Source organism: Lipotes vexillifer, unplaced genomic scaffold (genome assembly GCF_000442215.2).
Source record: "Lipotes vexillifer unplaced genomic scaffold, Lipotes_vexillifer_v1.1 scaffold1581, whole genome shotgun sequence".
Lineage (NCBI taxonomy): Eukaryota > Metazoa > Chordata > Mammalia > Artiodactyla > Lipotidae > Lipotes > Lipotes vexillifer.
Genome location: NW_006783235.1, coordinates 317,834 through 344,096, shown reverse-complemented (window position 1 = coordinate 344,096; position 26,263 = coordinate 317,834). Strand labels below are relative to the sequence as shown.

The 26,263-nt window shown below is 35.5% G+C and overlaps 1 protein-coding gene across 1 annotated transcript in view; it reads left to right on the top strand.

The window, feature by feature from the left end:
- Nucleotides 1-26,263, top strand: part of CWF19L2 (CWF19 like cell cycle control factor 2) — a 192,226-nt gene that overhangs the window by 95,231 nt on the left and 70,732 nt on the right. Inside the window, exons 12-13 of the mRNA XM_007455881.1 lie at nt 5,093-5,209; nt 6,986-7,123. Coding sequence (XP_007455943.1) covers nt 5,093-5,209; nt 6,986-7,123 — 255 coding nt within the window. The remainder of the gene's footprint in view (nt 1-5,092; nt 5,210-6,985; nt 7,124-26,263) is intronic.

Below are 26,263 nucleotides of genomic sequence, written 5' to 3'. Positions count from 1 at the left end.
CCGTAAAAAATGCCATTGGTAATTTGATAGGGATTGCATTGAATCTGTAGATTGCTTTGGATAGTAGAGTCATTTTCACAATATTGATTCTTCCAGCCCAAGAACATGGTATATCTCTCCATCTGTTGGTATCATCTTTAATTTCTTTCATCAGTGTCTTATAGTTTTCTGCATACAGGGCTTTTGTCTCCCTAGGTAGGTTTATTCCTAGGTATTTTATTCTTTTTGTTGCAGTGGTACATGGGAGTCTTTCCATAATTTCTCTTTCAGATTTTTCATCATTAGTGTATAGGAATTCAAGAGATTTCTGTGCGTTAATTTTGTATCCTGCAACTTTACCGAATTCATTGATTAGCTCTAGTAGTTTTCTGTTATTATCTGTTGGATTTTCTATCTATAGTATCATGTCATCTGCAAACAGTGACAGTTTTACTTCATCTTTTCCAATTTATATTCCCTTTCTTTCTTTTGCTTCTCAGAATGCCATGGCTAGGGTTTCCAAAGCTATGTTGAATAAAAGGTGTGAAAGTGGACATCCTTGTCTTGTTCCTGATCTTAGAGGAAATGCTTTCAGCTTTTCACTCTTCAGTATGATGTTGGCTGTAGGTTTGTCATAAATTGCTTTTATTATGTTGAGGTATGTTACCTCTGTAACTACTTTCTGGAGAATTGTTATCATAAATGGGTGTTGAATTTTGCCAAAACCTTTTCCTGCATCTATTGAGATGATCATACTTTTTTATTCTTTAATTTGCCAATGTGAGGTATCACACTGTTTGATTTGCAAATATTGAAAAATTCTTACAACACTGATCATGGTATATGATCCTTTTACTGCATTATTGCATTCGGTTTGCTAGTATTTTGTTTGAGGATTTTTGTGCCTTTGTTCATCAGCGATATTGGCCTGAAATTTTCTTATTTGTGGTATCTTAGTCTCGTTTTGGTATCAGGGTTATGGTGGCCTCATAGAATTAGTTTGGGACTATTTCTTGTGCAGTTTTTTGGAATAGTTTGAGAAGGATAGATGTTAACTCTTCTTAAATATTTAATAGAATTCTCCTGTGAAGTGGTCCTGGACATTTTTGGAAGATTTTTTCATCATCATTTAAATTTCAGTACTTGTGATTGGTCTGTTTGTATTTCCTGTTTCTTCCTGGTTCAGACTTGGGAGATTGTAACTTTCTAAGAATTTGTCTATTTCTACTAGGTTGTCCATTTTATTGGCAGATAGTTGCTTGTATAATCAATTATGATCATTTGTAAAAGATCATTTGATCTTTTTTGATACTTTGTATTTCTGTGTTCTGTTGTAACTTCTCCTTTTTCATTTCTAATTTTATTGATTTGAGCCCTCTTCCTTTTTTCTTGATCAGTCTGACTAAAGGTTTATCAATTTTGTTTATCCTTTCAAAGAACCAGCTTTTAGTTTCATTGATATTTTCTATTGTTTTCTTCATTTGTATTTCATTTATTTCTGCTCTGATCTTTACAGTTTCTTTTTTTCTACTAACTTTGTGTTTTGTTTGTTCTTCTTTCTCTAGTTGCTTTAGGTATAAGGTTAGGTTGTTTATTTGTGAGTTTTCTTGTTTCCTGAGGTAACATTGTATTGCTATAAACCTCCCTGTTAGAACTGGTTTTGCTGAATCCCGTAGATTTTGGATCGTTGTGCTTTCATTTTCATTTATCTCTAGGTATTTTTTGGTTTCCTCTTTGATTTCTTCAGTGACCCATTGATTGTTTAATAGCATATTGTTTAGCCTCCATGTGTTTGTGCTTTTTACAGTTTTTTTCTTGTAGTTGATTTCTAATCTCATAGCATTGTAGTCAGAAAAGATGCTTGGTATGATTTCAGGTTTCATAAATTTACCAAGGCTCACTTTGTGATCTAGCATATTGTCAATCCTGGAGAATGCTTCATGTGCTCTTGAGAAAAAAGTGTATTCTGCTGCTTTTGGATGGAATGCTCTTTAAATATCAATTAAGTGTATCTGGTCTAATGTGTCATGTAAGGCTTGTGTTTCTTTATTGATCTGCTGTCTGGATGATCTGTTCATTGATGTAAGTGGGGTGATAAAGTCTCCCACTGTTGTTGAGTTAATGTCAGTTTTTCCTTTTATGGTTGCAAGTATTTGCCTTATATATTGGGGTGCTCCTGTGTTAGGTGCATATATACTTACAGTTGTTATATCTTCCTGGAATGATCCCTTGATCATTATGTAGTGTTTTTTGTCTCCTTTAACAGTCTTTATTTTAGTCTATTTTGTCTGATATGAGTATTGCTACTCCAACTTTATTTTGATTTCCATTTGCGTGGAATACCTTTTTCCATCCTCTTAGTTTCAATCTGTATATGTCCCTAGATCTGAAGTGGGTCTCTTGTAGGCAGCATACATATGGGTCTTGTTTTTGTATCCATTCATCCAGTCTGTGTTTTTTGGCTGGAGCATTTAATCCATTAACATTTAAGGTAATCATTGATATGTGTGTTCCTATTGCCATTTTCTTAATTGATTTGGATTTGTTTTTGTAGGTCTTTTTTTTTTTTTAACCATTCCTCTTTTGTTTTCTTCTCTTGTCATTTACTGAGTAACTTTATTGTTGTTTTTGGATTCCTTTTTCTTTTTTGTGAGTATATCTATTGTAGAATTTCATTTTGCAGTTACCTTGAGGATCTGATATAGCAGTCTGTATATAACAAGATTGTTTTATGTTGCTGGTCTTTTAATTTCAAGTGCATTTCCAGGATCCGGCATTTGTGCTGTCCTCTTCTCACAATTGCTGGTTTTGATATCATATTTGTGTGCAGATGATTTCCTACCTTTACTTTATGTTTGCCTTTACTGGTGAGCTTTTTCATTCATAGTTTTCTTGTTTCTATTAGTGGCCTTTTCTGCTTAGAAAATTTCCTTTAGCATTTGTTCAAAGGTATTCTGGTGGTACTGAATTCTCTTAGCTTTTGCTTGTCTGTAATGCTTTTGATTTTTTTGCTGAAGCTGAAAGAGAGCCTTGCTGGGTAGTGTATTTTTGTTTGTAGGTTCTTCTCTTTCATTGCTTTAAATATATAGTGCCAGTCCCCTCTGGCCTGCAGAGTTTCTGCTGAGAAACCAGCTGATAACCGTTTGGGCATTCCTTTGTATGTTAATTTTTGCTTTTCCCTTGTTGCTTTTAACATTTTGTTCTTTGTATTTAATTTTTGTTAGTGTGATTATTGTGTGTCTCAGCATGCTCCTACTTGGCTTTACCTTGTCTGGGACTCTCTCCATCTCCTGGACTTGGGTTACTGTTTCCTTTCTCATGTTAGGGAAATTTTCATGTATCATATCTTCAAATATTTTCTCAGGTCCTATCTCCCTGTCTTCTCCTTCTGGAACCCCTATAATAAGAATATTGCTGCATCTAATGTTACCCTAGAGGTCTCTCAGACTGTCATCATTTCGTTTTTTTTTTTTTTATTCTGTTCCCTGGCAGTGATTTCCACCATTCTGTCTTACAGTTCACTTGTTTTTCTGCCTCATTTATTCTGATGTTGATTCCTTCTAGTGTATTCTTCATTTCAGTTATTATATTGTCCACCTGTTTGCTTTTTAGTTTTTCCAGGTCTTTAAAAAAAATTTCTTGTATTTTCTCACTCTGTGCCTTCATTGGTTTTCTGAGATCTTGGAGCATCTTCAGTATCATTTCTCTGAATTCTTTTTCCAGTAGATTGCCTGTCTCCCTTCACTTAGTTTTTCTTCTGGGGTTTTATCTTATTCCTTCATCTGTGACATATTCTTCTGTTGTCTCATCTTGTCTAACTTTCTGTGTTCATGGTTCCCATTCTACAGGCTGTGGCACTGTAATTCTTCTTGCTTCTGCTGTCTGACCTCTGCTGGATGAGTTTGTCTTAGAGGCTTGTATACACCTCCTACTAGGAGTGCCTTTTTCCTACCTGATGGTGGGTAGAGCTGGGTCTTGTCCATCTGCTGTGCTGGGTCATGCTCAGGAAGACTTTAAGCAGCCTGTCTTCTGATGGATGGGGCTGTGTTTCCGCCCAGCTGGTTGTTTGGCCTGAGGTGTCCCAGCACTGGATCATATAGGCATTTGGATGGGCTTATGTCTGTGGGGGTGGGGAGAATGACATGGCAGCCTCCATGGGGGCTCGCACTAATGAGTACTGGCCAGAGCTGCCCCTGCCGGTGTCTCTGTCCCCTCGGTGTGCCACAGCCATCCCCTGCCTTCACAGGAGACCCTCCAATGCTAACAGGTAAGTCTGACCCAGTCTCGATGAGCTCGCTGTTTTGTTACCTGGGTCCCATTGCACATGAGACCCTGTCTGTGCCCTTTAAGAGTGGAGTTTCTATTTCCCCCAGTACTGTGGAATTACTCTGATCAAACCCCTCTGGCCTTCAAAGCCAGATTTTCTGGGGGCTCCTCCTCCTGTTGCCAGATCTGCAGGCTGGGAAGCCTGACGTGCAGCTAAGGACTTTCACTCCTGTGGGAGAACTTAGGTGGTATAATTATTTTCCAGCTTGCGGGTTGCCCACCCGGCAGTTATGGGATTTGATTTTATCACAATTACACACCTCCTACCATCTCTTTGTGGCATCTTTTTTGTCTTTTTTGGTAGGTTTCAGCAGTGTTTTTGTCGATGGTTGTTCAGTTACTTGTGATTTTGGTGTTTCTGTAACAAGGGTTGAGCCTACGTCCTTCTACTCTGCCATCTTGCAGGCAAGCCAGGATCTTTAAATTGAAGAAATATTCATTAAATATGACATCTGCTCCATACGTGATGGGCATTCTCATACAATGCCTGTTTGAATATTGGTGCTTTGTCATCTTTTAATATTGTCTAGAGGAAAACTATATTTGAAGTTTCCTTTTGTAATTGTTTTAAAAAAGTAAATAAGCTTTAGATATTTTTCTTCAACTTTTCCATGAAAAGATTATGGTCACTTTACATTATAGTGGATAATGAAAGTCTGTGAGGCTTAAGATAATCCGCAATATTATGTGAAAACTAGAATCATTTTTATGCTCTTTTGGCTATTAAATATAAGGTTTCAAGACTCTTCTCAATAATTACAATTGTTATCTCTAAATCTTTCCACAGACTGAAGATCAGGAAGAAGTGATCCTTGTCAGAACAGATCATTCTGGAAGAGTCTGGCCTGTGAACACACCACGAAAACATCTGGAATCTAAAGGAGGAAGAAGGAAGAGACTGATTGTATGTTTAACATATGTCTTTTGTTTATTAATTCCTAATTCATTTTTTCCCTTTGTATCAGACTACAGTTGACCCTTTAACAACATGGGTTTGAACTGCAAAGGTCTACTTATACACAGAACGTTTTCAATAAATTACATACTATAGTACTGCACAGTCTGTGGTGGTTTGAATCTGTGAATATGGAACTATAGATATCGAGGGCCGACTCTAAAGTTATAGTCAGATTTTCAACTCCATGGGGGTCACTGCCCCTAACCTTTGCATTGTTCAAGGGTCAACTCTATTTCAAAATATTTTCTGAAGTGTTGCTTAATAATGCAAACATTAGAAGGTAATAAATCACATTCTTACTTTTATTTTAGTTATGATCCTCTGCCTTTTACAAAATGAATTCTAATTCAACAGCAGTTTTCAAATAATTGTCAACATTGAATTTTTAAGGCAGTTTTAATTTTAGTGTATATTTCTTTGACATTGTTTCTAGCTTCTTTTTACATACTTATCATAGCTCTTAGGGAAAACCTTGGTGCTATAGACCTGTGTTAGATCCTTTGTAAACCTTAATTTTCTTTTCCATCTTTTAGCTGCAGCAGTTAATTTTTAGCACTACCTTGAGGCTCTTAAAATGGAAAAAATAACATATTCAGTTTTCCCAAGTTAGATATTTTGTTTTAAATTTGAAAGGTCTTATAAGTGGTAATTGGGTCCACAGAAGATTTGTTCATTTAGAATTCTTCTATCAGATGTTTATTATCTGCCTGTTGAGTGCCTGTGCTGCTAGAGCTAGTAATTGATTTGTTCAGCAAATAGAAATGGGATGGATACCTCTCCTAAAGAAATGGGATGTATTAAGGGTTTGAAAGGGTGATGTGGGAGAAGAATAGTAAAGGTTTGAATTGTATGAAATGACAGAACTGGCTAGGGATTCACAGATGCATTGCCAGATAGCATTGAATACTCTTTTGAATTGCTTACTACTGAGTAGTCTAGGTATAGGAGTAAAGAGGATAGACACATTCATTCAGGATTGAGGTTTGTTTTCTGAGTATAGTGAAAGGATAAGAGGAACAGAAAGGGGTTTGGATCCAGAGAGTGATTGAAGTCTTGGAATGTGATATTTAAGCTTGTGAAGAGAGGAGTAGTAATGTGGGGGAAAAATTATTGGGAACATGGTTCTAAAGAAGTTGAAGACCAGGTTTTATTTGGATAAGGGAATGTGAGAACAGTGTTGAGATTTGATTTGGTTGGTAGACAGTACCATAGCACTTTTCTTTTCCACGTGTAGGTATGGAATTAACTGACAGGAAAACCCAGAATTGATTTAGATGAGAATCAGAATATCAGCTTTTTTTCTGATAGAGCTATTTAAAGTAGGTTTGCTAATACTTCACTTTTGTTCTTGATATGCTTACTTGATCTCTGGGTAACTAATGACTTCCCTTCACAGTGGTAGGGAATTTTTACTACAAGGAGGGGAAGAGCATAGAGGAGAGAAGAAGGCATAAAACAATTCTGTCCTTTCCTTAAAACTCAGAAATCAGATACTGTCATGCTTCCATCCTTGGGGAAGAGGAAAAAGTAAAGGCACAGAAGAGGTAGGGAGTGTTATTCTAATGGAAATTTTTCCACGTGGAGGAAGACAGAATAGGGATATACTGGAAAGAAAGATTATGATACAAAGTGGGATTTTTAGTATCAGATTTATAGATAATTCATTAAAATACTTCAGAGACTTATGTTTTCACTAAACTAATAATGTTCATTTTGTCATAGGCTTCAACCTATGAGGAAAAAGAAAGGGTCAGATACTTTCATGATGATGATATTCTAAGCCTAAATGACTTAGTCAAGAACGAAAAGATGGGAACAGCAGAAAATCAAAACAAACATTTTATGAAAATGACATCTAAGGTAAGATATATTCCTAGGATACCTTTGAATTTTGATAAGCTGGTTACTCAGTCTACAATGATCTACTTTTCAGAGACAGCTAGTTCTTTATAATCATGATTTGTTTTATTAAATTAAATCCTTTGTAAGACATATTGGAAATGTGCATTTTAGAATTGATTTGATTGGGGAGTATACTTTTGGTATTCAGGTTTTTTTTAAAATAAGAATTCTGGGTTAACTTTTTAATGTATTCCATGAAAATGTTAACTATATATTTGATCTACCATTTAAGGGAATGTTTGGGGCCAGACTTTAATGTTGACAGTGTGCTGCTAGTTAGGTGACCAGTCTGTTTTATCTTGATGTTACACTAGTTCTTCATAATTATGCCACAAGGTATATGTATTTCGAGTAATATATATCATAAAGAAGGCATCTTGGAAAAATTTTAAGTCTGTTTATATGAAAATTTTGTATGTTTTTAAATGTATACCAATGTTTCATGGGTAGTAGGATGAATTTTTTTATTTCAAAATAGCATTCTTTGTTGCAAACCCTTCCACTGCAGTCCCTTCAAACATTACCATTAACACTTTTTATCAAAGAGACATATGTAAAGTTAGGGTTTGACCCCACTGGAAAGATTCAGCTCATTGTCTATATTTACAAATAAAGTTTTATTGGAATACAGCTATGCACCTTTGTTTACCTGTAGTCTAAGGCTGTTTTCGCTTTATAACAGCTGAGCTGAATAGCTGAGACAGAGACTATACAGCCCACAGAACTGAAAATATTTACTGTCTGGCACTTGACAGAACAAATTACCCTTCCTTGCTTACGATGGGAATTTGAACCTAGGGATCTGAAGGACAGGAGGGAGCCTTTTTACTGTATACCTTATTAGACTTTTTCTTTTAACTATGTGAATATATTACCTGGTGAAAACAATTAACTTAATGAAAACTAGAATACAGGTAACCAAGGTATCAAGTGTGTGTATGTGTATATCACAGAGAGTAAAACAAACTTGGGTTAAACAGAAATGATTAAAAAATTGTATGGGATCTTAACTTTAGCCCATTAGGATAATTTTACTTCTTTTCATTTTGGGGGGAATACTAGAAATATTCTAGGGTCTGGAAATTCACTGCAGAAAGAAGGACATATTTTTATGAAAATTTCCTTCTCAGAAATGGGGCAGTGGGACCTAATGAAACTTAAAAGCTTTTGCACAGCAAGGGAAACCATAAACAAGATGAAAAGACAACCCTCAGAATGGGAGAAAATATTTGCAAATGAAGCAACTGACAAAGGATTAATCTTCAAAATTTACAAGCAGCTCACGCAGCTCAATACCAAAAAAACAAACAACCCAATACAAAACTGGGCAGAATACCTAAATAGACATTTCTCCAAAGAATACATACAGATTTCCAACAAACACACGAAAGGATGCTCAACATCACTAATCATTAGAGAAATGCAAATCAAAACTACAATGAGGTATCACGTCACACTGGTCAGAATGGCCATCATCAAAAAATCTACAAACAATAAATGCAGGAGAAGGTGTGGAGAAAAGGAAACCCTCTTGCACTGTTGGTGGGAATCTAAATTGATACAGCCACTATGGAGAACAGTATGGAGGTTCCTTAAAAAACTAAAAATAGACCTACTGTATAACCCAGCAATCCCACTACTGGGCATATACCCTGAGAAAAGCATAATTCAAAAAGAGTCACGTACTCTTCACTGCAGCTCTATTTACAATAGGCAGGACATGGAAGCAACCTAAATGTCCATCAACAGATGAATGGATAAAGAAGATGTGGCACATACATACAATGGAATGTTACTTAGCCATAAAAAGAAATGAAATTGAGTTATTTGTAGTGAGGTGGATGGATCTAGAGACTGTCTTACAGAGTGAAGTAAGTCAGAAAGAGAAAAACAAATACCGTATGCTAACACATATATATGGAATCTAAAAAAAAGAAATGTTTCTGAAGAAAAACAGGGGCAGGATAGGAATAAAGATGCAGATGTAGAGAATGGACTTGAGGACACATGGAGGAGGAAGTGTAAGCTGTGACAAAGTGAGAGAGTGGCATGGACATATATGCGCTATCAAACGTAAAATAGATAGCTAATGGGAAGCAGCCGCATAGAACAAGGAGATCAACTCGGTGGTTTGTGACCACCTAGAGGGGTGGGATAGGGAGGGTGGGAGGGAGACGCAAGAGGGAGGGGATATGGGGATATATGTATACGTATAGCTGACTCACTTTGTTATACAGCAGAAACTAACACACCATGTAAAGCAATTATACTCCAATAAAGATACTGAAAAAAAAAATGAAACGGGGAAGATCATTTTATTTGGAAGTCTGAATTAAATATAGTTTTAATAATTTTATCATAATCCATTCATGTTTATCCATAAGATTAAAAAACCTAATTAAAAACTTATTTTTTTAATTAATGTAAAAATAAATAAATAATTTATCAATTAAAAGTTGTTTATTGGGCACCTAATTTATGCTGGATACCATTTTAGGTGCTGGGTGTAGCAAAGTAGTAAAGTTCGCCCTCTTGAGGAGCTTATATTTCTAGTGGATGAGACAGAAAGTGAACAAATGCATGATATAAAAATTACATAACACTAATATTATATCACAAAATAGAAAATATTTTTGTAGGGAATAAAACAAAATAGAAGAAGATAGGATGTTATTTTCAATAGAATGCTGAAGGAGGGCCTCTCTCTGGAGATGATGTTTCAGCAGACTTCTGAACAAAGTGAGGGAGTGGTCTGTGAGGGAGAAGACTATTCATGCAGAAGAAACAACAAATGCAGAGGATCTGAAGAAGAGACAAACTCGACAAGCCTTAAAAGACAGCAAGATCACACGTGACTGTGAATAGAGGGAGAAATGGAAAGACATGTAGAAGATGAAATGGTCAGATCATGTCGGATCTTTCACGCCATGGTGTAGAGCTTTAATTTTAGTTTTAAATGATGAGAAACCATTTGAAAATTTTTAGTAGGACAGTGTCATGACCTCATTTGTGTTTGGTAGTTGTCGCATAGCTCTTGTATATTCTCTCCTGTTAGTTGTTTTTTTATTTGTTTGTTTTTTGTTCTCTTTGCTTTTCAGTTGTGGAAGTTTCTGTTGTCATATCCTCAAGCTCAGAGATTTTTTCCTCAGCCTTGTCCAGTCACTAATGAATCTATCAAAGGCATTTGTCATTTCTGTTATAGTGATTTTGATCTCTAACATTTCGTTTTGGTTATTTCTTAGAATTTCTTTCATCTCTCTGCTTACATTATCCATCTGTTCTTTGTGACCCTATGCCCCTGGATTGTGAATTTCACCAGTACTTCTCAGTTTTTTTTTCCACTTAGTTGGGATAGAATGGCTAGAAGGGGCTGGAGTTGGATGTTTCCCTTCCTTCAGGTAGGTTAGGCTCTGACAAAACTCCAGCAGGTACAACTCTGGCACAATAGTTTCTACTAAGGGGCAGGCCTTGTTAAGTAAGACAGAATGCCCTGGTATTTTTCAAAATATTTCCTTTTACCTTCCCCCTGTTGAAAGTCATAGGGGATTTTTTTTCCTGATCTTTAGTCTGAGTACCTGGTAGAGCTCCAAGAGGTAAAATTCACAAAAGTTTGAGGGGCCCCCCCATGACTGGATTCCCCTAGGATTTTTAACTCTTAAATTTGTCCACACTGAGCCTCCTGCAACTTATCAATTACAGTTTAGGTTTTCCTACCCTGGCATTGGTTCTCCCAGAACCACTGGTTTCTGTACATATAAGTTATGATTCTTTGTATCCACCTGACTGTCTCTCCAGTTTTGGGGGCAGTCACTTTGATGATGGATCTAAAAAGAGCTGTCGATTTTTCAGTTTGTTCAGCTTTGTACTTGTTGGTGTGATAGGGTGGTGACTTCTCAGCCCCTGAAATGCCAGTCTGGAAACTGCTGGTTTATGTTTTAAAAGACTTTTCTGGTGGCTCTTTTGAGAATGTAATGTAGATAGGCAAGAGTGGAAGCAGGGAGAATATTTAGGAGGTATTTAATTAATTCAGATAGTGCCTTGGGTTAGGGTGGTAAACTGGTGAGAAATATTAAGATTTGGGGCAATGCTGGTGCCATTTATTGAAGTAGAAAAACTTTGCAGTGGGACAATTTTTCAGGAGGTGGGAGATGAAGAATACTGTTTATGGACATGTGAAGTATGCCCATTAGCCATTCACGTGGTAGTGTGGAGTGACTGCCCATGGATCTCTGGGTATATGTTGGTTCTCCCATATAGACTTAGATGCTGTTAACATTTAAATGTACTTAAAGCCATGGGAGTTAAGAAGTGATTAATGAGGAGAGTCTGAAGACTGAGCTGAGCACTGTCTGAAAGAAGACAAAATAGATTCAACAAATGAGATTGAGAAAGTACAGCCAGCAAGGAAAATCCAGAAGGAAAACTTAGGGTGTAGTGTTTCAGAAACCAGAGAAGACAAGAAAGAGGTTGTGAATAACTGTGTCAGCTGTTTCTGAGAGATAGAGTAAGATCTTCAAAGATGGAAAGGTGACCATTGATTTGGCATTGGGGAGTTTTCTGGTGACTTTTTTTTTTTTGGCCGTGCCATGCAGCTTGTGGGATCTGTTCCCCAACCAGGGATTGAACCTGGTCCCCAGCAGTGAAAGCCCCAAGTCCTAACCACTGTACCGCCAGGGAATTCCCCTGGTGACTTTCATAAGTGTGGTTTCCTTGGTCTCCTAAGGAGAAAAGCCTGATTATAATGTGTTCAAGAGTGAATGTGAGAATAGTTAGTGAAGAGATATCTTTAGAAAGGAGTTGATTACTGTCCATCAGTAGGAAAGGCACAGATACAGGTAGGTCTGTAATGTGGTAGTAGAAAAATGACCTAGTTTTCCTCTTATTGCCTCTGTTAGTTTAGTGAAAGGACTCAGGTATCAGCTGAGATTGATGATGAAGAAGGGGTATTAGAGGTTTGAGAAGAAAGTGTGAAATGGTTTTTGAGAAAACCAGTGAGTGAAATAAAGTAGGATTCTCAGGCAGTGCCGAAGGTCCATCTAAGGTTTATGGTTATAAATTTAAAATAAAACATGTCAGGGTGTTTGTGTATTTTCCTTATAACATGTTTCAAGAGGCATAGTTTTGTTGAATTATGAGACAATAATCATGACTTGTTCTGTGTTTTGCATATTTCACCACTATTGGTTATTGCTTTAAGAATACAAATTTATAATATTTTTTCTTTTGTTTCATTTGTATATTAGAGGTCTTTTAGTATTTGTATTGTAAAGGATTGTTTTTACTTATTAATTGATTTGGCAGTAATTGTGATTGAAGATATTTGATCGGTTTCTGGGAACATTTTGAGTCTTTAACATTTTATAATTTAAGTTTACTAAGCTAGAACATTATAAAAGATACAGTGGGATGTCACCAAAATGGCTGAGTAAGAGACCCCACCCTCTGTCACCCCTGAAAGATCAATGGTTAGGTAGCTATCCATGAGTGAAAACAGATCTGGGAGAGCTCTAGAGTCTACTTAAGAAACTTCAGCAACGTAGTGGAACAAAAAACTTGAGAATGACTGCACAAAAAGGGAAGGAAGACCACTTCTCTTTGCCTGGATCATCCTGTCTTCCAAGGTGGTATTGCTCCATGCCAGGAGAGATTTCCCTAGGTGAAAAGAGTTCCCCTTGCAGGGAAAAGAAGAGTGGGTGAGTGACCAGCTTTCCCCAGTGTTTTGTGGGACCACATGAAGGTACCACTTCAGTTTCACCCTGCCTGGAGGTCAGAAAAGCTGAGATATATAGAGAAGCTAGGAACAAGGAAGAAAATCAGAGCATACTAGGCAGGAGTGATCATGTTTCCCAGTGATCTACTCTGTAGACAGTCAAAACATTTGCCACTGAAGAAACTAATGGCCAACACAGCTGCTGTGAAACACTTGCAGATTTCACCAGCTTTCACCACATAGGTATTTTCATTTGCTGATGCCAGCTGACCGAGTCCCTTCCTGTTCCCTACCCACCTCCTGGAGCCTGAGAACTGCCCTTGCAGCCAGCCTAGGCCTCTGCAGCTGCAGGAGTACAACATGCCAGCCTAGACTGCTATGGCTATCCCCCACTACCATGTGTGTGCTCAGGGCTAGCCCTTCCAGATGTGTACTTGCACACTGCCAACCTGACACCTTTCCCCAGCCTCCACTGCCATGTGCATGCCCTGGGGGAGACTGTGTAGCTACAGAAGAGCATGCCAACACCTAGGGTGCCTGCAGGTACTTCTGGGCCTGGATCAGTTCCTCTTTTCTGTCACTGGCCTATATCACTGTGCTCACCTGCAGCTAGCCCCACTAGCTGTGCACAGGCACACCTCCACCCTCATCCCCATCACTGGGATCCACTTCCATGTGCCTGTGGCAAGACCCAGTAGCCATGGTAGTGAATGCTGATGGTTGGGACTCCCACAGCTATCAGTGCACCCATAGTATACTCTGGCCTTTGCTGCCTACCCTGGCCCCCACCACTATATGTGTGATTGCAACCAGCCTCTGCCATTCACTATACAAGCACCTGCAGCTGGCTTCTGCATCTGAGTGTCTTTACACCTCTGGCTCCAGCCACTACTGCTACTTACCCTGGTCCCTAGCTGCTGAAGACCCCTACAGCCCTTACAGCATTTGTGGACCCCCTGCAATATCTACCAAGGACCACACAGTTTTTGATGCTGCAGACCCCAGTGACTTGAGCTGACAAGGCACTGTACTCCCCTGAACCCAGTGCCACCACATGCCCTTGCCCCACCCACAGGTGAACATTTTCCCTTAGTAAAGTCATTCCATAAAGCCTGGAAGAGGTACCTGCTTCTTCAGTTGCTCAGATATCTGTGCAAGGCTACAGTGATCATGAAGAATCAGTGAAAGAGACTCCACCAAAGGAATATAGTAAATCTCCAGTAAGTGGCTTCCCCAAAAAGGAGATAGAGGAATTATCTGGCAAAGAATTCAAAATAATTTCTCTAAAGATGCTCAGAGAGCTGTAAGAGAACTGAATAAGCAATTTAACAATATCAGGAAAAAGAACAAAATAGAAAGTTCAACTAAGAAATAGAAAACAAAAAAGAACCCAGCAAATTTTGGAGCTGAAGAATACAGTGACTGAACCAAATAATTCAGTAGAGATCTTCAACAACTGACTAGACCAAGCAGAAGAACTTGAAGACGGATCATTTGAAATTATTCAGTCAGAGAAGCAAAAAGAAAAAGAATGAAAAGGAATGAAGAAAGCCAGTGGGTCTTATGGTACACCACTAACAAAAACAATCTATGCATCATTGGAGTCCCAAAGGAGAAGAGAGAGAGAAAGAGGTAGAAAGCTTAATTAAAGAAATAATGGCTGAGAACTTCCCAAACTTAGGAAGAGAGTTAAACATCCAAGTTCATGAAGCTAATATGTCACCCCAAAATTTCAACCTGAAACAGTCTTCTCCAAGATAACAATATAATAAAACTCTGAAGTCAAAGAAAAAGAATTCTTCTGTGTTGCTGTTGGGTGAAATGTTCTGTACATATCTGTAAGGTCCATCTGGCCTAAAGTTTAGTTCTAGCCCAGTGTTTTTTTTATTGCCTTTCTATTTAGATGATCTGACCATTGATGAAAGTGGGATATTGAAATCTTCTAAGTATTACTGTGTTATTATCTATCACTCTGTCCTTATCTGTATTTGGTTAATATATTGGGTTGGCCAAAAAGTTTGTTCGGGTTTTTCTGTAAGCTCGTACAGAAAACCCAAACAAACTTTTTGGCCAACCCAATATTTAGGTGCTAGGAAGTTGGGTGCATATATGTTAACAATTAGCATTTCCTCTTGATGAGTTGACTCCTTTATTATTATATAAGGACATTTCTTCTCAAGTTCACATGGAACATTCTCCAGGATAGATTATATGTATATGTTAGGTCACAAAATAAGCCTTAATTAAATAACACACTCCTAAACAAACAATAGGCCAAAGATGAAATCAAAAGGGAAATAAAAAATATATTAAAAAATGAAAATCGAAATACAACATACCAAAACTTATGGAATGCAACAAAGCAGTGCTAAGACACTAAGTTTATAATGATAAACACCTACATTTAGAAGACAAGAAGGTAACAAATAAACAACCAACTTTATACCTTAAGGAGCTAAAAAAAAGAAAAAAAAGAATAAGCTAAGCCTAAAGTTAGCAGAAGGAAGAAGATAACAAAGATTAGAACAGAAATAAATGAACTAGGAAATATAAGCACAACAGAAAAGATCAACAAAACTAAGAGTTGGGTTTTTGAAAAGATAAAATTGACAAACCTTTAGCTAGACTTACAAAGAAAAAAAGAGAGGACTGAAATAAAATTATAAATGAAAGAGGAGATGTTACAGCTGATACCACATAAATACAAAGATCATAAGAGACTACTATGAACAATTATATGCTAACAAATTGGGCAACTTCGGTGTTATGGATGAATTCCTAGAAAGATACAGCCTACCATGTCTGAATCATGAAGAAAAAGAAAATCTGAACAGATCAGTAATAAGTAAGGAAATTTGTTTTCAATAATCAGAAACTTCCCACCAAAGAAAAGCCAAGGACCAAAAAGGAAAGGGAGAGGTAAGACTGTCTCTGTTTGCAAGTGACATGATATTATATATAGAAAACTGATTTTTTTTATTCCATCAAAAAACTGTTAGAACTAATCAACAAATTCAGTAAAGTTTCAGGATACAAAATCAATATACAAAAATTAGTTGCATTTCTGTACACTAATAACAAGCTATGAAAAAAAATGTTTTAAAAGTTCAACATCCTTTCATGATAAAAACTTTCAAGAAATTGAATATAGATGGAACATACCTCAACACAATAAAGATCATATATGTGAAATCCAGAGCTAACATAATACTTAACAGGGAAAAGTTGGAAGCATTCACTCTAAGATTAGAAATGAGACAAGGGTATCCACTTTCACCACTCCTAATCAGGATAGTAGTGGATGTGCTAGCCAGAACAGTTAGGCAAGAAAAAGAAATAAAAGGAATCCACATTGAGAAGGAAGAAATAAAATTTTCTTTGCTGATATGATTTTCTATATAGAAAATCTTAAAGAATCTACCAAAAACTGTTAGAACTAATAAATGATTCAGTAAAATCTCAGGATACAAAATCAACACACCAAAGTCAATTACATTTGTATACACTAGGAATGACCTATCTGAAAAAGAAATAAAACAATCCCATTACAGTAGCATGAAGAACAATAAAATACTTAGGAATAAATATAATCAAGGAGGTGAAAGATCTGTATACTGAAAGCTATAATACATTGGGGAAAGAAATTGAAGACAGAAATAAATGAAAAGATATCCTGTGTACAGGGACAGAAGAGTTAATACTATAAAAATTTCCATACTAAGCAAAACCATCTATACATTCAGTTCAGTCTCTATCAAAATTCCATTGTCATTTTTTACAGGAAAAGTAAAAATTCTAAAGTTTGTATGGAACTGCAAAAGATTCCAAATAGCCAAAGAAATCTTGAGAGAGAAGAAAACTTAGAGGCATTACACTTCCTGATTTCAAACTATATTACAAAGCTGTAGTAATCAAAACAGTATGGTACAGGCATAAAAACAGACACATAGACCATTGGAACAGAATTGAGCACCTAGAAATAAACCTCTGCATGTATGTATGGTCAACTAGTGTTTGACAGTGGAGCCAAGAATACTTAATGGGGAAAGGATAATCTTTTCAATCAATAAGGGGTGTTTGGAAAACTGGATATTCACATGCAAAATAATGAAATTGAACATCTTTCTTAACACTTCTCACAAAAATTAACTTAAAATGGATTAAAGACTTAAATGTAAGACCTAAAACTAAAATTCTTAGGAGAAAACGTAGGGGGGAAAATGCCATGACATTGGTCTGGGCAATGATTTTTTTTTGGATATGACACCAAAAACACAAGGAACAAAACGAAAAATTGACAAGTGGGACTACATCAAACTAAAAAGCATATGAAAAGGCAACCTACAGAATGGGATAAAATATTTGCAAACCATTTCTCTGATAAGGGGTTAATGTCCAAAATACTCAATAGCAAAAAAAAACCCCTCAATGTAATTCATATATAACTCAATAGCAAAAAAAAAAAATCTGATTTCAAATGGACAGAAGACTTTAATAGGCAAAGTTTTCTAAAGAGGACATGCAGATGTCCAACAAATACATGTAAAGATGCTCAATGTCACTAATCTTCAGTGAAATGCATATCAAAACCACAATGAGATATCTTACACTTGTTTGAATCATGTTATCAAAAAGTGAAGAAACAACAAATGCCGATGAGGATGTGGAGAAAAAAAGGAACCCTGGTGCATTGTTAGTGTGAATGTAACTTGGTGCAGCCATTGTGGAAAATAGTATGGATGGTCCTCAAAAAATTAAAAATAGAACTACCATATGATTCAGCAATTCCACTTCTGGGTATATAGCCAAAGAAGATGAAGTCACTATCTTAAAGACACTTGCACCCCGATGTTTATTGCAGCATTATTCTCCATAACCGTGACATGGAAACATGCTAAGTGTCCATTGATGGATGAATGGATAAAGAAAATGTGAGATACACACACACACACACACACACACACACACAGAAGAATATTAGACATTAAAAAAAGAAAATAAGAGAAGATCTTGCCATTTACACCACTGTGGGTGAACCTTGAAGGCATTATGCTAACTGAAATAAGTCAGACAGAGAAAGACAATTAGTATGATCTCACATGCGTGTGGAATCTAAAAACATCAAACTCCTAGAAATAAAAAGTAGAAGGGTGGTTGCCAAGTGATGAGGGGTGGAGGAAAATGTTGGTCAAAGGTAAAATCTTTCAGTTATAAGATGAATAAGGTCTGGGAATCTAATGTACAGCATGGTATCTTTGGTTAACAATACTGTATTGTATTCTTTTTTAAAAAATAAATTTATTTTATTTATTTATTATTTTTGGCTGCGTTGGGTCTTCGTTGCTGCATGTGGGCCTTCTCCAGTTGCAGTGAGCTGGGGCCACCCTTCCTTGCAGTGTGGGGGCTTCTCTTGTTGTGCAGCACGGGCTCCAGGCACGCGGGCTTCAGTAGTTGTGGCTTGTGGGCTTTGGTAGTTGTGGCTCATGGGCTCCAGAGCGCAGGCCCAGCAGTTGTGGCTCACGGGCCCAGTTGCTCCGCGGCATGTGGGATCCTCCCAGACCAGGGTTCGAACCCATGTCCCCTGTATTGGCAGGAGGATTCCCAACCACTGCGCCACCAGGGAAACCCTGTATTGTATTCTTGAAAGTTGCTATGAGAGTAGAGCTTTAATATTCTCACTTTAACAACAACAGTAACAAAACAGGAATTATGTTAAGGTGATGGATGTGTTAACTCACTTTATTGTGGTAAATACATTTTGCAATTTGTAAGTATCAAATCACCACATTGTACACCTTAAATTTACACAGTGTTAGATGTCAATTATCATCTCAATAAAGCTAGAAAAAACTTATTAGTGATATTTGACCCTTAAAAGTTCTGTTCCAAGTTTATATTATTTACAACAGAAAATTTTGATATACAAAATAATATCCCAGTTTTATAAAATGACATGTTTTGGATTAAATAGTCACATGAAATCATTATTAAATGGATTCATAAGTATTCCTAGCATAGACAGTAGGCACTCAATAAATGTTATTTTTCCCTACCTTCTGTACATTTTTCACACTATTTATAAATAAATAAATGCTTACTGTTTTAAAAATATGATTTAGATACTACCTAATAATTTTTAGCAGAAATCAGCCAGATCTCATAGCAGTAAGTAAATCTACAAACTGGACACACTTTTGAGTGTGTTTTTTGAAAAAAAAACATTGACCTCATTTATGTACTGTTGAATTTGCAGTAGTTAAAATTTTTACAAGGGTGTAGTTTTTATTCAAACAAATTGTTTTCTTTTTATTATTTAATGAAGCTGTTAATTTGACTGTAGCAGCTAAGGAAGTAAATTAAGTACCATCCCATTTGTTTTATCAATTGTTTTAAGTTTTTCATGTCTTTTTTTTTTTGGATGAAGATTGATTTGTATATGATAGCAGAAGGAAGAAAGTTGACTTGAATCATATTAGGTAACTACAGAAAAAGATAAACTTTTTTTTAAAATATGTAGAGTAATGCCAGTCCCTACCTATATGCAGTAGAGCTAATGGACTCACAAGTTACTATAGAAATGCTGATTTGACATTGTGAGCTTTTGTTCTTCATGGCTAATAATTAACCATAGCATAGTAGCAATTGGTTTTGTAAATCATCTCAACAAAAATTTGAAGTAATACTAAAAGCTTATAAAAGCAAAGTATTGGGAGTATTGACCATTTCTATTAACATTGTGCTTAACTCCTTCATTCTTAAAAGTTTATGAATTAACATACCTGTTACTGCATTTTTAGAGATAGTAGTATCATTGGTGTAGAGTTCAAAAGTGTTAAATACTTTCATGAAGAGATCACAAAAGCTCATTACTCTGTGTTTCTTTCATTAGTTGAAAGGCATTAGTCTAGGATAGAGGTTGGCAAACTTTTTCTGTAAAGGGCGAGATAGTAAATATTTTCAGTTTTCTCTTGTAACTACCAGCTCTGCTATTGTGCCAAAAGAGCAGTTGTAGGCAATATGTAAATGAATGGGTATGGCTATATTCCAACAGCACTTTATTTACAAAAATAGGTGGCTCTCCTGATCTGGCCTGTGGCTCATGGTTTGTCAATCCCTGGTCTAGGATATCTAAATGATATATATTTTCATGGCAGTTGCCTTTGAATTTGGGTGCTTTCCTTAATTAGGAAAGTGGATCTTATAAGGCCCTGGTAGAGGTAAACAGTCAGGAATAGTTGATATAGATCAAGATCCTGTTTATTTGTTTATTCAGTCAACACATATTAAATAAACACATTCAATGTGTGAGGTGTTCTTGGGGTACATTGGCACATAAGGAAGACATGATCCTTGCCTTTAAGGAGTTTGTAGGCTAGTGAGGAGAATGCATTCAATAAATAATTATGAAAAATAAATTTAGTAATTACGGATGTGCAAATTACTGTGAAAGACAAGTGGAAAGTCTTTTGAGATCAGCACCAGGTGTCTTAACCTAAACTAGGAAGTCAGAAATTAATTTAGGTTGGACAGCAACTCTGATACTACTGGTCAGTACTCAGTTCTACCCTGCTGTATTATTTTTATTGTTGTATTATTTATTATGTCCATCCTTTTTTGTAATTCTGAAATTCAGGTATGTTCATTTTCTTTCCAGTTGTATTTTACCATTAAATCTTTAATAGCATCTCTTTCTTATAACTAGGTGAAGAAAGGTATGCCAAGTATAGCCTTGATTATATTTTTGTATTTGGATAGGGGAATTATGGCTGTTGGTTTTAATCCTTTCTGTATTTAAAATTTTTTTCTGAATATTTACTACATAATTATTGATAAAAGGAAACAATAAAATAAATCCTGACAAAGAAAAGTTTGTACATCTATTATCATACTGTATATGTGTGTGTGTGTGTATATATATATATATATATATACACATACACATATATATATATCTTAGAGTATAGATGATGGTGTATTATGATTTCTTAGAAACTAATAAGTATGCAGTTAACTTCTTTCTGGAAATTTCTTCCTTTGAAATCATAGAACTAAAGAATATTCAACTATAGGAAGGGATTTTACTAATCTTGCTTAACCGTCCACATTTTACTGATGAGGAAACTAAGACTCTTAAGAGAACTAAATGGCTTATACAACGCTAAGCATCTTTTCTGAGTTTCCATATTAATCAAATCATGGTACAAAAACCAACTAGTAACCTCAACTTTTAACTCCTAGTCCAGCTTTTTTCATTAAACAGCACTGCCCTTCAAATGACTCAAGTTAATGGATAGTTCTTGATTATTGCCTAAATTTAATTGTCTTCATACAATTTGCATGTATCACTTATTGGTATTTGGGGGTAAGTGGTGTGTTCTTTACTTTTTCTTAAAATGCATTCTGTAAACTCCAGCATTCTTTAAATATAAACTCTTACATTTAAACTCCAAGACATCAGTGTTTCCTTGGCAATGTAAGTTAGGCACATCTTCATGAGATCTGTGTACATCTTTCCTCAATTTTATTGGAACCATGGGCAGTAATTTTTTCCTTTTTGTACTGATAGTGCATCAAAAATGGACTGGAGGGGAGAAAATGGGAGTACTAGAGAAGAATAGGAAGAGTGAGAAAGACTCAAAGTAATTAGGGTCTTACCTTAAATTGTAATAAAACAAGATGATTTTATTGTCTAATAAAATATGCCTGTGTTTCTATTGATAGTTTTATCTCTTCTGAATTTATGACATTTAAGACGTGCTATGTTTCCTGTTGGAAGTAATTTTTAAAATACAAAACACATAGTTCCTTAATACACACTAGAACCTAAATCCATTTTATTTTCAGTAAACTGTAATATTAATAATCTTGAGAGATTAAATGTCATATCTTTTTTAAAGGCATAACTAGAAGTAGGTAAGGAATATTGAAATTGTAACTCATTGCAGCTTCCTTTGGTTGTTTCAGTTCTCATGGTAGCCATTTCCATTTCGTAGACTCTTCATTGATATGAGGTGAAATTGGCGTTGGATTGAAAGGCTAATCCAAGAGTGTGAAATCATGTATATTTTTCTGTGACTTTCTCTAAAGAAGACTTGAAATTTGGGTGTCATAAAAATGATAGAAATTATATTTTGCTTTTACATGGAACTGAATAAAATGAATTTTGGTTTAGTTTGGTCATTTTCTAAAAGATATAGGCTTGAATCCAGTCCAAGATGCTCAACATAACAGTTTTTGTTTATCTAAACATCACTTCTGGGTGGAAACACCAGGAAAGTAATTTATTTGACATTCTTTAGTTCAGATCCCATTTGTTTTTTATATGGTAAAATATACATGACATTAAATTTAATAGTGTAACCATTTTTAAATGTATGATTCAGTGATATTACGTACATTCACAGTGTTGTGCAACCATCACCACTATTCATTTTTGGAACTTTTTCATCATTCCAAACAGAAGCACTGTAACTATAAAACAGTAACTCCCCTTTCCACTTCTGTATCTTGTATTCTATTTTTATCTATTCTATTTTATCTATCTATTCTATTTATCTATTCTATTCTATTTTTATCTCCACAAATTGGCCTTTTCTAGGTACCTCATATAAGTGGAATCGTACAAGGTTTGTCTTTTTGTGTCTGAATTATTTCACTTAGCATAATGTTTTCAGGGTTTGTCCATGTTGTAGCATGTATCAGAATTTCATTCCTTGTTAAAGCCAAATAGCATTCCATTGTATGTATATATCACTTAAAAAAATTCCTTCATCTGTTGATGGAAATTTGGATTGTTTTCACCTTTTGACTATTATGAATTAATTTTTGTGTGTGCTGTGAGACAGTAGTCCAGTTTGATTCTTTTGCATTTAGCTGTCCAGGTTTTCTAATGCCAATTATTGAAGAGGATGTCTTTTCCCCATTTATATTCTTACCTACCTTGTCATAGGTTAATTCCCCATATGAGTGTGGGTTCATTTCTGGGTTCTCTGTTCTGTTCCTTTGATCTATGTTTATGTTTTTGTGCCAGTCCTACACTGATTTGGTGACTGTAGCTTTGTAGTATAGTTTGAAACCAAGGAGCATGATACCTTCAACTTTGTTCTTCTTTCTCAAGATTGTTTTGCTATAGGATCTTGTGGTTCTATACAGATTTTAGAATTCTTTGTTCTAGTTTTATGCAAAATGCCATTGGTATCTTTCTAGGGATTGCACTAAATCTGCAAATTGCCTTGGATAGTACAGTCATTTTAACAATACTACTTCTTCCAGTCCATGAGCATGGTATATATCTCTCCATCTGTTTGTGTTGTCTTCAATTTCGTTTGTCATTGTTTTACAGTTTTCTGAATACAGGTTTTTACCTCCTTAGTTAGATTTATTCCTAGGTATTATATTAATTTTAATGTGAATGTAAATGGGATTGTTTCCTTAATTTCTCTTTCTGATAGTTTGTATTTAGTGTATATCAATGCCACTGATTTTTGTATATTAATTTTGTGTCCTGCAACTTTACTGAATTCATTGACGAGCTCTCATAGTTTTCTGGTAGCATCTTTAAGATTTCCTATGTATAGTATCATGTCATCTGCAAACAGTGACAATTTTACTTCTTTTCCAATTAGAATTCTTTATTTGTTTTTCTTGTCTGATTGCTGTGGCTAGGACTTCCAATACTATGTTGAAAAAAGTGGCAACGGTGGGCATCCTTGTCTTGTTTCTGATTTTAGAGGAAATGCTTTCAGCTTTCACCGTTGAGTATGATGTTAGCTGTGGGCTTGTCATATATGACCTTTATTACATTGAGATATGTTCCCTCTATACCCACTTTCTAAAGAGTTTTTATCATAAATCAGTGTTGAATATTGTCAAAAGCTTTCTCTACATCTATTGAGATGATCATATGGTTTTTATTCTTCAATTTGTTAATGTGGTGTATCACATTGATTGATTTGCAGATATTGAAAAATGCTTGCATCCCTGCGTTAAATCTCACTTGATCATGGTGTATGATCCTTTTTATATACTGTTGGATTTGATTTTCTAATGTTTTGTTGAGGACTTTTGCATCTATTATCATCAGTGATATTGTTCTGTAACTTTCTTTTTTTGTGATATCTTTGTCTAGTTTTGGTATCAGGATGATTCTGGCCTTTTAGGATGAGTTTGGAAATGTTCCTTCCTCTGTGATTTTTGGGAATAGTTTTGAGAAAAACAGATACTAATTCTTATGTAAATGTTTGGTAGAATTCACCTGTGAATCCATATAGTGTAGCTTTTGTTTGTTGGGAGCTTTTGTTTTTTATTTTTAAATTACTGATTCAGTTTCATTACTGGTAATTGGTCTGTTCATATTTTCTGTTTCTTTCTGGTTCAGTCCTAAGAGATTGTACATTTCTAGGAATTTGTCCATTTCTTCTAATTTTCTATTTTATTGGCATGTAGTTGTTCATAGTAGTCTCATGATCTTTTTTTATTTCTGTTGTGTCAATTGTAACTTCTCCATTTTCATTTCTGGTTTTATTAATTTGGGCCCTCTCTGTTTTTTTCCTGGTGAGTCTGGCTGAAGGTTTATCAATTTTGTTTATCTTTTCAAAGAACCAGTTCTTAGTTTCATTGATCTGTTGTTTTTTAGTGTCTATTTCATTAATTTCTGCTCTGATCTGTATGATTTTTCTTACCTCCTAAATGTGGGTTTTGTTTGCTCTTGTTTTTCTAGTTCTTTTAGTCATAAGGTTAGGTTGTTTACTTAAGAGTTTTCTCGTTTCCTGAAGTAAGCTTGTATTGCTATAAACTTCCCTCTTAGAATTGCTTTCGTTGTGTCCCATAGATTTTGGATTGTTGTATTTTCATTTTCATATGTCTCCACGTATTTTTTGAATTCACTTTGATTTCCTCAGTGACCCATTGGTAGTTTAATAGCATATTGTTTAGCTTTCATGTGTTTGTGTTTTGCAGGTTTTTTTCATGTATTTGATATCTAGTGTCATAGCATTGTGGTCAGGAAAGATACTTGATATGATTTCAGTCATCTTAAATTTACTGAGACTTGTTTTCTGGCCTAGCATGGGATCTATCCTGGAGAATGTTCCATGTGCACTGGAAAAGAATGTGTATTTTGCTGCTTTTGAATAGAATGTTCTGTATATATCTGTGGAGTTCATCAAGTCTAATGTGTTGTTTAAAGCCAGTGTTTCCTCATTTATTCTGTCTGGATGATCTGTCCATTGGTGTAAGTGGGGGTTAAAATCCCCTGCTATTATTGAATTATAGTCAGTTTCTACTTTTATGTCTGTTAATATTTGTTTTATGTATTTAGGTTCCCTCTATTTTAGGTGCACCTATATTTATAATTATATATCTTCTACCTGGATTGATCCCTTTATCATTATGTAATGTTCTTTGTCTCTTTTAGTGACCTTATTTTAAAATTTATTTTGTCTGATACAGGTATTGCTACCCTATTTTTCTTTATATTTCCATTTGCATAGAATACCTTTTTCCATACACTCACTTTCAGTCTGTGTGTCTTCACATCTGAAATGAGTCTTTTGTAGGCAGCATATATGTGGGTCTTATTTTTGTATCCATTCATCCACTCTGTGTTTTTTGATTGGATCATTTATCCATTTAGTGATAGGTGTATACTTATAGCCATTTTGGTCATTCTTTTGGGGTTGTTTTTCACATGTTTTTGGTTTCTTTCTTCTTCTTTTGCTCTCTTTCCTTGTGATTTGATGACTGTCTTTAGTGTTTTGATTGGATTCCCTTTTCTTTTTTGTGTATCTGTGATAGATTTTTGGTTTTTGGTTACTATGAAGTTTATATAGAGCAATCTATATATGTTCATGATTATTTTAAGTTGCTGATCTCTTATGTCTGAAGGCATTTTAACACTCTTGCATTTTACTCCCTCCCCCTCATTTACTGTTTTTGACATCATATTTTACATCTTTTTTGTGTGTATTCCTTAACTATTCATTGTGGATATTCATGATTGTACTTTTTTTGTCTTTTAAACTTCCTACTAGCTTTATACATTGTTAATTTACTATCTTTACTGTACATTGCCTTTACCAATGAGCCTTTTCCATATGTAATTTTCATGTTTCTAGTGTGACCTTTTCTTTTCCGCTTAGAGAATTCTCTTTAACGTTTCTTATAAAGCTGGCTTTGTTGTGCTGTACTCTTTAGCTTTTCCTTGTCTCTAACACTTTTGATCTTTCCTTCAAATCTGAATGGTAGCCTTGCTAGGTAGAGTATTCTTGGTTGTATGTTTTCCCTTTCATGTCTTTAAATATATTGTGCCACTCCCTTCTGGCCTGCAGAGTTTCTGCTGAAAAGTCAGCTCATACCCTTATGCAAGTTCCCTTGTAAATAACTTGTTC